This window comes from Fopius arisanus, unplaced genomic scaffold (assembly GCF_000806365.1).
Source record: "Fopius arisanus strain USDA-PBARC FA_bdor unplaced genomic scaffold, ASM80636v1 scaffold00001, whole genome shotgun sequence".
NCBI lineage: Eukaryota > Metazoa > Arthropoda > Insecta > Hymenoptera > Braconidae > Fopius > Fopius arisanus.
Genome location: NW_011887740.1, coordinates 2,605,161 through 2,617,742, shown reverse-complemented (window position 1 = coordinate 2,617,742; position 12,582 = coordinate 2,605,161). Strand labels below are relative to the sequence as shown.

The following is a 12,582-nucleotide window of genomic DNA, read 5'->3' as shown; positions in this document are numbered from 1 at the left end:
TTTTTTTTACCACCCTTCCTCCCCTTCCTCCTCTTCAACCTCTTCCACCCTCACCACCCTCCCCGATCCCCTCCTCAACCCGACCCTCTTCGCCGTACACAACCTCTTCTCTCGTGTTCCATTTGCCTCTTTGTCTAACTGTTAGCGTAGACGCATCTCACACACATGCATTTTCGGGTTCCTGGGGATGTGGAGTAACACCGAACCCACCGCTTCGTGCGAACCATAATATTGCAAACTGGGGAGGATCCCCAGCCAGATAACAGTGGGGTTTTCGGTTTTTGCCAGAAGGGGAGAGCGGGGTTTTTATTAGGAGTGTGCGAATAGTGATCCAATGAAATAGGGAAATTCCAGTTGTCTGAGGATATTCCGGTTTTTCTTTTTGTAATAACTCGAATTTTACGGGGATTAACATTTTATGGGGCTTGTTCAGAACTTCACTTCGATATTGATCGTGAAAAAAGGATATTTGAGTCCGGAATATTTTAGATAAAATGAGGGGATTAATGGACTTGATTTTAGTAGAGTCTATAATGAAGTTATTTAATTTATTCATTGCAGGTGATAGAATTGAAGGAAAATCGATTATTCGCAAATATTTTGATAAATGTCTGCTGCAAGATTGAAATTTTGTCTCGAGATATTTTTCTGGTCTTTATCAATTCCTGTTTACAATTCGCGTTGTCAGTCTCGTCCACTGAAGACCTTCATATTTCACTTCCGAATTTCTACATTTTCCTCTGCAGAACTCTCGAAAAGATTAACGAATCCTCGGGGAGCATAACTCAAGTTTTTGTAATTGTGAAAGTTAATTTATGAGGTCACACGCCCCCAATTGGGGTACCGTATTTTAATAAAACCGGAATGAGGGAGGATTGATGACATAACGAGTTGCAGCGATTTACAATTTCGACGGGGAAAAATGACCCGTCATTATCGTTCCCAGGGTTTAAATTCGAAATGTTTCGATGGAAAGTACCATAATTATCATTATTACCCCCCACAAAGTTCAAAATTTTCGCCTGAAGTTTCCAGTACGCTTCTTGGAAATTTTTATCATTTTATCGTTTTACTGAAATTTCAAGGAATTTTATGATACAAGTGAAAAAACCGCGCATTTTTGCAGGCTTTGCGTGCGAAGAACTGCCCTTTTCTCACCGGCATCGTCAAATTTTGCACGATATATGTGAACAAAAAGACTTTTTGACGCTTGTAATTAGAGTCCTCATCTTCAATTAGGGTCGAGAGTCCTACACTCGTCAAAAACTATTTTTTTTCACTTGTATGATAATTTGCTATTCCCATTGAAAATTCAAAAATTCAAGAAAAATTTACCCTGACGCTTGGTTAGCATATAACGTATTGGCAATTCAGAAATTATTACCGAAAAACGTAAGTAATAGTAACACAACTCTGAGGAAACATCGATTTTTTAATTTTTCGCACAATTCCCACCCAATGCTACCTATTTTTCACTCAGCGTTTCTGCTAAGAATTTTTTATGCGAGCGGATTCTACTCTAAAGAGAACAGACAGATCGAACTTGCAAACTATCCCTATCTCGAAAACATCACAGCTGTCTAAAACGTCTAACTTGAATTAAAAATTGATTGAATTTTTAGATCGCCAATCATGTGCGTGCAGTCTCATTCTCTTAAAAATAGTAGTCCCTGAAATTGGAAAATTGTCCTACCAGTGGACCGAAAAATGCCTCCGGTTGATTCATTTCCCTCGCCAAACACTGTGGACTTGATTCTCGACGAGTTCGGTCAACTCTGGCGTTAAACTTTGTCCGAACTACCACACAAACAGGTGGGACAGATTGCGTCTGTGTGCGAATGGGTATCTCCAGCAAAAGCGTACAAACACATTCTCCAGAGCGACAAGGGGTTGGATGGCGCCTCTACCCCTGATATCTACCCCCTCCATCCCTATTATAGATTATACACCAGTAGATTCAACAACAGACACAAGCGAGACGGTATTGGGTAGAGGGGAGGGCAAAAGGGAGCCCGGAATTACTCCAACCTACACATGGACATCAAAACCCGAGGATCGTCTGCATCCCCACCTCGAAGGCCACCTCCACCCTATTTTCCCCTCTCCTCGAGCAAAAATAAATGATAACGCGTCCGGACATAGCCTTCAACGTGCCAGAAACCGGTTGAACGTGATGAGATGGGTGGGGAAAAAAAAGCGAATGGGTGAAAAACCCAAAGAATTTCTCTATTCAAACCTCTGGAATTCGTCTCGCATTCGTTATCTCATTGTTGCTCAATTTATTCACCCCACCGTGAGCCACCCTGGAATGTCGATGCGTTCATAAATTACAGGGGTATACAGGTGACGATAACCAGATAAAAAAAAAATAACGAGCTTTAGGTTGACCTCGTGGAAGGAATAACAATTAAAGATACTCAAGTGGCGTCGACAGTTTGGCCTTTTCCACTTACAACTAAAATTTGAAAATAATTCAAAATATGAATTTTAAAGTTTCCCTGTCTCTCAAAAATTATTATTCCCCTGAATTTTTTTATGTTTCGAATATATTCGAATACCGATATTTTGAGGAAGATACCACAGGGCGAGATGTACAACTATAAAAGTAGCACAAATGAATAAAGAACGATCTACCTACTTCGAGATATCCGAAAAACAAGACTGAAACGCGAGCATGAGCAGAATAAATGCCAGCTGAACCGAAATCTCAGATATAGTTGGCAAAAAATCCAAGAGTCCTTGAATATCCCCATCTCCTTGCAACCCCCTTGGGAAAATCGTTGCCAAAGAGTTGAAAACGAGTTAGCGAGTGGAAAGGGGGTCGAGAGGGAGATGGGAGAGTTGTGCACGATAGCTATTAGTCAGCGGATGTAAACACAAGACGAGGAAGTACATCGGCATGGGGGTTAGATGAGGCGAGTTCTAATAGAATGAAAGGCAAGGGGTAAAGAGAGGATCGATGAGTTGAAGCGAGAAGGAAAGTGATAGGTCGTTGAAGCACTGGGGGTAGAGGAGAGTCACGTCACCCCGGCCAACGCAGGCGGGGGTGTGTCTCCCCCCCATTCACCCTCAGCGAATCAATACAGCTACCAACCGCCACCGCCCTACCCTCACCCACTCATTCGTGCACACCCCTTTAACTATTCTAACCCCCTTTTCCACTATTTCAAAGCCCCCCCCTCACCCTTGCATTAATACCAAGACTACTACCCCGTTAACGCTGATCCTTGAAGCTTCCTTGTTTTTTCCCTCCTTCAAACACACCCCTAAAATCCCTTTCAACTACTTGTCTGAATTATACGTGTGTATACGAATCCACCACTTGTCTGAATTTTCTCCAACCCCTTCTCCGCAACTTCCCTTTCACTTGCGCATTCTTGTCCCTGGGCTATTTTATTTTTATTCCCCCCTCACTCATTCCTCTATTTACCTTTCTTTCCCATCATTTCTTTTCACTCGTCCTTTTGTTCTCGTTTTATCAGTCCTTTGTTACCCCGCGTATTTATTACACCATTTTTTTTTTCGTTTTTTTTCCCCATTTTTTTATTTCGACTTTGTTCTGGTATTTTTTTGTGGTTTGGAAAAATTTATGGGTTGACACGGCAATTGAAAACTTTTCAATCGCAAAGTTTTCATTGAACTCCTGCAAACACTGGGAATTGTTGTTATTGCGGTACGACTGGGGAGGTACTGTATTCGAATGCAAATAGCCAACGGGATGACTTGTTTATAACGAGCTCGAGGAGTTTTCGGGTACCGTTGGCCGTTTGTACGCTCGATAGAGTATCTCATTTCGAGTTTAAACCCCTTTACTTTTCAATTGGCTGATCCCATCGAGTTTACCTGTAGCAGAGTTTCAGATGCTTTTTGGGTATCGTAGAAACTCAAGCTACAAGAGTTGTTCGAGTGAACTTGAGGAGTCTTCGAGAATATGATGGAGTTGAAATTGGCGACAATCCAAAAGTCCCGCTAGGAATTAAGTGATTTTCCCATGTTTACGTTCGTCTCGGATGTTATCGTCAATGTGTCAGTCAATGACATATTTTCTAATAAATTCCTCCCCAAAATTTGACGAATACCGCGATTTTTTTTAATGGGATCTAAATTTTAGAGACTCACGCTCAGAATCGGAATCATCCGCGTTGTGAAAAAGGAAATTCAAAAGTATTTTTAATTTGATAAAAAATAGAGCTTCTCATTACTGTCACTTTTTAATGGAATTCATTAAGAATTCATTATCATTTATCGATGAACTATTGATTCATTGAAATCTGAAGGATATTTAACGCCCAAGAATGAATGATTTAGCATTAAAAAAAGGAGATGATGAATTCATTAAAAGCTAATCCATGAATTTTATCTGAGAAATATTCTAGAAAAAATCCATTTTGAATGAAAATATTTAATTAAATGAATCTTCTTAAAAATTCATCCCTTAAAGACGAGACTTTTTTTAATCTACAAAAAAAATTGAAACTCTATAATTTTTTTCCTCCAATTAATGAACTGTCTTTTTCGGGGGAATTCATATACAATTAGTTACTGAAGCTACCAAAGTTGATTTCACGAATTAAAACTGAACCCATCATTCAAATTCGCTCGGATAATTCCACGGAGAGAACACATCCCGAAACAAGAGATAAAATTCATTTGGCAATCAATAAATACCGAACTCCACTTCTGAATTATTTTCGTGGCATTTCAACTTGGTTGAACGACGGGAAGAGACTAACGATGCTTGATATCTTCAAAAATTCACCAATAATTATGTGAATAAAGCGTGGGAGAGGTCCACAAATAATTCACGAATCGCGGGCGAATCAGTGATACTCATAAATAATTCGTCAGAAGCACAATGGTGAACCGAGTGGAGGCGCATCGCAACTAATCTCCACTGTCAATTGACATAATCGATTTTTCCCATTTATAATCTTCCAGCGAGTCAGAAGAGTCAAGTAAATTCAATTAATTCGGTAGTAACTGTGATATTTTTGACCGTCAGAATTATCGTGTTGGTCTAACACACTGAGTGGTCGGCCATTAAAGGGGAAATTCGTGATTCAATTCAATTCGTGATTAGAGAATCAGGAATATCCGATAATTGGTGATACCTCTAACGGTATGAATAAGTATAATGGAATTAATGGAGTGAGGAAATGTATGGGAAAATCGTGTTTATGTTCAACTCACCACAACGATGGCGTGCGTCATCAGGCCAGTCGACGACCTCGACCTCCTCGGCGTCATGCCGACAACCTCGCCCCTCATGATACTCTCCACCACTGCAATTATCGAATTAATCATATTTATCAAGCAATCCAACCCGGACTTTCTTAATTACTTATTATTACTCGCCCAATGAATTTAGATTCGTCTGATGATACCAATCCTCGGAATTTTATTTCCCTCAATCATTTTTCTTTTATTTTGTTCATCAACTCAATTTTTAAATCACTACAATTTTTACGTCTCTATTGCGGTTCATTTCGATTTATTTGATTGAAACTCGATAAATTAAATCTGACAGATTTTCTGGGTGACTGTTTCCAAAATTGATATCTACATCAGAAATAACTCAAGCTTTACTGGGCTCAGGTTACTGAAATATTTGGGATTATTCTTATTAATACTAGTTCAATGAATTTATTATACATTCGTCTGAATTGAGAAAGATCATTACTATTTTTACTTGATTTCACTGTATTCAGAGATATCCGAATAAATTTACTTCGATAATTTTGATATTGAAAGAAATTCAATCTCAAAGTGGAGGCCCATAAAATTCCCCCGCCCCTGAAAAGAATGAATAAAATAAAATAAAACTGACCTCCATCCCCAATGAGCCGCATCTGAACGAGCCCAGGGTCCTCATTATGGTCCTCCAAAACTGTGTCATCTGTCACCGTTAAATCCTAAATGGCAGATAAACATATTTTACGTAACCCAACGAACTCGTCCCATGAAAATACGCTGTTTACCTTGGTTGACTCGTTGTAACCGACAATAACAGCAGTGTACCATTGCGTTGTACCTTCAGCACGATAAACTTCGACCCTGAAACCCACCAGTACACTCGGTGTGGTCAGAAGTATTCTCTGGCCATCCTGCATCTCAGCCCATCGTCTCACAGCATTTGCCCATGGCACTGAACTCTTTGTGATTTCCCAGTCCTGCTGTATAAATAAAAACCACAAAATGGGAATTTACATTCCATTCACTAACAATTCCCAAAGCTCGTAATTACTCGAGAGAATTCATTCGCACGACGGAGGGAGCGATAAAATCCCAACTGATTTTGAATGGTAGCTCGTCAGGGATGAATTACGACGCTCAGTCACGATTTCGATAAAACTATTCACCAAGAGCCCGAAGAAAGTTGCCTTGATCGATCAAACTTTACCGAAGAAAGTCGACTTTTAGGAGTTTCAAAGAAGTTTCAGAAGAAGACAGTTTGCGGGCGATGGGGCTAGATGCTTCGTCTTGATCAGGAAAGTTTTGAATTTATCGGGTAATTGGAAAGTTCGTCAGAATCTGAGAGGAGGGATTTAAACTTCAAGGGCTGAAAGTTTATTTTCCAGAATTGATCAATTTCATCAGCTTCCACCCATTACCAAGACTGAAAATTCGGTAATGATAGCAACCAAGAATTTCACGATAAATCGTATAATGATCTAGTTTGATAAAGAAAAAGTTTATCGAGACATGTGACCCGATGGGCAATGATAGTCTGCCAAGGACCGTTACGTTGGAAAACGGAGGAATATGTTGGCGCCTCTGGTCTTGGCCATTCTCCAGCATTGCAACTCGTCTTTTTTTACCACTTTGAGTACAAGTGAGATGGAATAAGGTGAACTGTGCTCACAGCTGCCAGGACAGCGAGAGCAAAAAGAAGTTACTCGTGCACTCGATTTCTTGCTGCAGCCCGGGCTAGAGGAGAGGAGGAGAGAAACCAGGAGAAAAAAAAAACATGCAATGAACAAGTTCCATTTTGTGATTGTGTGTGTACGTGACTGTGAGATGGTTAAACGATGCCTGGAAGACGGTAGAATGCCGTTTATAGTTCAGGGTCGTCGGACTTTGATACATGGAAATTTTCACAGTGAAAGTTTTGCCAGATGAATTTCAACGTAGTGTGGAATAATGATTGATTTTTCTTCAAGGATCTATCAGCAGGCTATTTGCTAATTTAATGTTTTATTACCGTGCTCCGAGGGACTCGGCATTCTCATCTCATCGCTGAGAGAGAAATTGATAAATAATGATCAATCATGGTGATTGGAAATTCAATAAGAGTACTTTATTGAGTTTCCGATATCTTGAGTATCTCCGATTATTTGAAATTCATATCGGGTCTTATCGCAAGGCACCTTGATGATTATTTATCTATTAGAAAAGGGAAAATTTAACGTAGGAAATTCATACCGAGTTGAGGATAACTCGATGATCTGAAAACTTTTGAATATGAAAGCTTAGAACTAACGAGGTCTAGAGTTGAGCCAGAGTTTCCCACCATCATCGACCGACTTCCAACAGTACAAGTTTTACGAAAGTTTAATTACTTGGAAACAATTCACTGCTGAAACCCTGTGTACACCAATAAAACTCGGGCTTCTCTGCCCAAGACGAAGATAGCCATGCAAATGGAAAACTATTACTAAATTGATAAACAGAGTTGACAAATCACACCTAAATACCAAGAAATATCCGATAAGTAAACACGTTCACGCCCTATTGTTCAATAATTCTAGATCGCAATATTATTGTCAAAATGATGAATCATTTTTTGACTCATTTTAATATTCCCCAAGTCCCTTTAATCCGCGTCAGTATTCAATGGATGAATAAAATTCTACTTACAGTGAAAGGTCGAAGTGTACTGTAATCCACAAATTCCAATCGCCTGTCATGCATGAATTCCACGGGCATCATGTCCTCGTCGAGTTGAGCCCTCGATACGAGTGGATAAAAGCTCTGCAATTGAGTAAATGAATCGTCATTCGCCATCAGCGAAAAAAAAGTATAAAATTAATGCCGAATACTAAAGCACCAAGGGATCCCGTCAGATATTTCAGTAAAACTCGAACGGTACAATTATCCGAATCCAATAATGTCATTATTTAATCAGTCATTAGTCAAGTGCTTGAATATGTGATGAGTCAAAAGCAATTACCAATCGCATGGGGATCAAACATTTGATTCGGGACAGCCTGCAATTTCATACCGAGTGATCATGATTCCACCTCATTTTAAAGTCATTATAGAATCAAGAGATACCGATTTACGTCAATAATGATGAATGAATTACGATTTTAGATAACGAATAGGTCCACTTTAGCAAACGCTCTCCGAAATTGTGACATTTTATAAATGAAGTTAAATCTTGTAGTGCACCGATAACGAGATAAAAATATTTCAGACTTGTCCACTTGGAATGTTAATATTTTGAAAAATATATGAAAAGAGTATATGAAATCGTTCACAGAAAAGAAGATGATGAAAATTAATAAAAATCTCCACGAATTGCTAAACTTTCGCTGTTAAACTAGAGCCAGTAGGCGTATGAATCGTGGGATATGCTCGGATAATTAAATATCTAATTACGATTAGAAGTGAAGGCACGTGGGAGCCAACTCGGTGGATCGCATGCGAATCACTGGCATTTCCGTTTCACCATAATTCTCCTTTTTCCCCGTCAATTAATCCAACTAGCTAGAGCTGGTGAATTCAATAAAATTATGAAGATGGACAACTTACGATTGCAGGCCAAGCAACGGTGCTGGTGTTGGTGGTTGTGCTTCGAATTGATTTGCCATTTAGACGATGCTGGTGATTATTATTTGTGTGATTGTAGTGTTGATCAATTAGAAGATTATTTTGTCGTGGATCCGGTCGCTCTGACCAGCAGAGGCCCTTCTCAATCAGAAAAAATGAGAACACAGTATCACGGTGGGGTGACAGCCATTCCCGTCTCTGCCATTCAACGTCGTCGTACTCGACGAGAACCTGTCAACAAGACAATTTCAAAATTTATTATTAAAGGTTGAATGGGGATACTTCACAATATTCGGATCGACATGATAAATCGAGTTGAATTGGAGACTCGATCATATCGATCGAAGCAGATTTTTAAATTTGATTTTACTCAATTATTCATGCTAATTCAAGTCAAGTCTTTCTATTTAATTTAAGTTTAAACTTTAGGCTGATTTAAATCGATTATATACCATAGATTAAAATTCATATCCGATACGCAATGTAGATTGATCGACACATTTAACTTGAATCAAGCCAAAATGATCTAGAATTCACTCAAGTTTTTTTTTGAGATCTTAAATCGAAATTAGAGACTAATGTGAAGACGTTTTACCCCCCACCGCCAAATGAGAAACAACCAAAATTATGTACTTCGAATGACACTAATGAATCATAAATGCATGGCTTCCGGAAGGCAAATTGCTGTTCCCCAGACAATAGTAATTTTCTCCTCCTCAGAAATAACGAAGCAAATTCATAAAAAATTTTCATATTACCAGACTGGCCAACGCGCCTAGCGTCTGTACGAGTGTTTACATGGTTCGTCTATGAATAAGTACGAAGTTGTATATAATTGCAATTACGATAAATTATTCATGAGTCGACGACGATGGCGAAGGAGTAGGTTGAGAGGTGAAGGCGGTTGAGGTGGAAAAAACAAGAAAGATAAAAGAAGGAAGAGGTGTGGGTCGATTCGCACGCTCGGTTTAGTACTCGGTACTCGTTATATCTGCATGTACATGCACACTAAATATATTTGGCAAGTAATATGAGATGCGCGCACTAACCGATCCAAAGTATTTTCTAAATTTTGAGGGTCATTAGCACATTTTAAAAAAATTGCTGAAATTTCCGCTACAAATTCCTTTACAAATTTTTCATCATAATTTCACATCAATATTTCTCAACCCCACCTTAATTGATCCCAGACAATTGAATTATCAAAAAAATATTGGATATAAACCACATATAACAGCGAGTCTCCACTTATCGTAATTAACATCGATCGTGGTGGTATCTTATTTCAGTGCCGTCTTGCGTAAACTCGGCTTTGTCAGTCTCAATGTATAATTGCTTTACTCAGTACCTCAGAAATGCACGTGCACGTGAGGACTGTTGCCAAGAGACCCCACCAATCTCATTCCGAGGGAAATCCTCAGCATCCAAAACAATCCCTCCAATCCCGGGTACTCAATTCTTCCCCTCATTTTCAGAATAAAAAAAAAATTATGGAAAAAAAAATTAATCCCGCGGATAAAGCTCAGATGAAAGAGAAATCACTCAAATAAGAAAAATGGCAGAAAATCATTGAAAAATGGGCGGCAAAGGAGTCAGCTGGGTTCACCGTTTCTCCCCCAGATGTCGGTAATTGTTGGAGTTGAAATTCATGATGGCCGCGGTTCAAGTTAAGCTCCACCCCCTAGCAACCGCGTGTCGCCCACCTACGCCGTTTCCCTGGCAACTGCGTAATTTTGCGGCCATCATGGCAACATGACCTGCCTCAAGTATTACCCCCCTCCACACAATTCGTTCTTCATCCGCCGCGCTTTTCCTTCCCCTCGTATTTAAAAGTCCAGCCTTTAATCACGATTTTTTTACAATTGAAAAATATACCCCCCCTTTACCCCTCAACACCCGTCAACAATTTCAAAAATTAAGAAAGCAATAATTGCAGTGTTACGGGCAACGACGACACTGTTTCTTAAAAAATTGAAATGAGCATTCCGTGAAAAATAATTAACGCGCAGGCGGTAATTATTATTCATTGAGTGTAGAAACCAATTTCACGTGAATTGTCAAGACTTTCATGAAATTTCATAATTTCATAGGAATTTTTTGGAGAGGCATATTAATTAATTTAAAGTTAGGAATTGAAAAAGAAATTGAAAAAGATAAAGATAAAGATAAACCGAACTTGATGATGAAGAGGCGAGAAATAATAATGAAATAGAGAACAAATTTTGTACATTAGGTACAAGGGCCCGATCTGCGATTTTCACGGGAAGAAAAGGACTTTACTGCTAAATCGAATTTCCTCAAGAATTAGTCGTTAACTGCACATGTAGTCGCATCGTGTAGATTTTAATAAAATGTTTAATAAAATGTTGCTGATGCGGAAAATGTCATTTCTCATTCAATAAATTTAGTCTGCATGCGTTCTTTAAAATTTTCCTTTTGTATTTTCCGAAGTTTCAATGCATGTGCGTAGTTTTTCCGATAAATGTGCAGTCAAACGACCATAACAAACTTTCACTACCTCCTGGATCCCTCTTCAGTTTCCCGCGCCAACAGCTAAACTTCCACTTTCCATCCCAATTCCTGTTCGTTGCTTCACGGGCTTCAAACCTTTACCATCTATCGGTAACTGCACCTGACAACATTCATTGACAGTCGACCCTTCGAGAATATCAACTTTCCCCCAATATCCACCTCTATGCGAAAATAAACAAACCAATAATTAAAATTGAAAAAAAAAGAGACTTGAAAACCTGGAGATTTTCCGAATGTGTATCAAAAATGAATTCGCAAATTGAAAATTTCGTTTCCAAATGAATTTTTCAATAATTAATTAGTCTGTTTAATTTTTAAATTTCAAACCATTATTATTGGCAAATGAAGTTCAGAATGCCTCGACTCATTATTTTCCAGCCATTAGCAAATATTCATCGGCGGCCATTAAATTCTTGTATTTTCAAATAGTTAAAACACCTCGTTAACAATAAATGAATTGTTGAATCAGGGCGAAGCCAGCCGTCCCCAGGCACGCAACAATAATGCACTCTCTCAATTACTTAATTGATAATTAAAAGTGAAAATACATTGAATTTGAAACTGGCCAGATGGAAAAGGATTACAGACGACCTCTTTCACCAGCGCAACTCGCCGAAAGAGTTCGTTTTATTCACATGCGAAAAAATCCAACAAAAAAAAGAAAGATTAGAGGCGAGTGAAACATAGAGGGTGAGCGCTATTTCACGACAAAAGATCTCATTTTTTTTTTTATTTCTTTCTACTTCCTCTTTTGCACTCTTCCTCGTACTGTAGTCAACGGGTGGCTCTTTTCATCTGGGGCCGGGTATTTTCGCGAAATAAAATAGGCCAACACACCGCGTTGTGAATTTAAAAAAAGTTGATGCATTTCGAGACAACATCGCACGTGTCCCATTCGCTCTTAAAATTATATAGACTCGTGAATTTTTTCCGGACATTTCTGCTGCACTTCTTGCTACTTTTTGTCGCACTATGCGGAGAGAAATTCTTTAGAAAATTTCTGGTGGTATTGATGGAACTGTCTCGCAAGATTTGTTGAAAGAAATTTTAAGAGAAATTATGAGTTTAAGTTAAAACTTGCAGAGAGTTCAGTTGAACCGCACCAGAATTTTGGCAGATTGTGACTTCTTAGGGGCAGTACACGAGAGAGAGAAAAAAGCGAGAAATATTCAAGTGATGCCGAAAATTTAGCTATGTGAAGTTGGCATCGAAGTTTGAAAAATCTAACTTTTTTTTGTTGGTTTGGATTGTACTCATTGAGTACTTGAATGTACCCTG

General features: G+C 38.9%; 1 protein-coding gene across 1 annotated transcript in view; it reads right to left on the bottom strand.

Moving 5' to 3' along the window:
• Nucleotides 1–12,582, bottom strand: part of Kdm3 (Lysine demethylase 3) — a 121,309-nt gene that overhangs the window by 77,729 nt on the left and 30,998 nt on the right. Inside the window, exons 2-6 of the mRNA XM_011316496.1 lie at nucleotides 8,755–9,003; nucleotides 7,858–7,971; nucleotides 5,979–6,173; nucleotides 5,828–5,912; nucleotides 5,191–5,282 (exon numbers count right to left, since the gene is read on the bottom strand). Coding sequence (XP_011314798.1) covers nucleotides 5,191–5,282; nucleotides 5,828–5,912; nucleotides 5,979–6,173; nucleotides 7,858–7,971; nucleotides 8,755–9,003 — 735 coding nt within the window. The remainder of the gene's footprint in view (nucleotides 1–5,190; nucleotides 5,283–5,827; nucleotides 5,913–5,978; nucleotides 6,174–7,857; nucleotides 7,972–8,754; nucleotides 9,004–12,582) is intronic.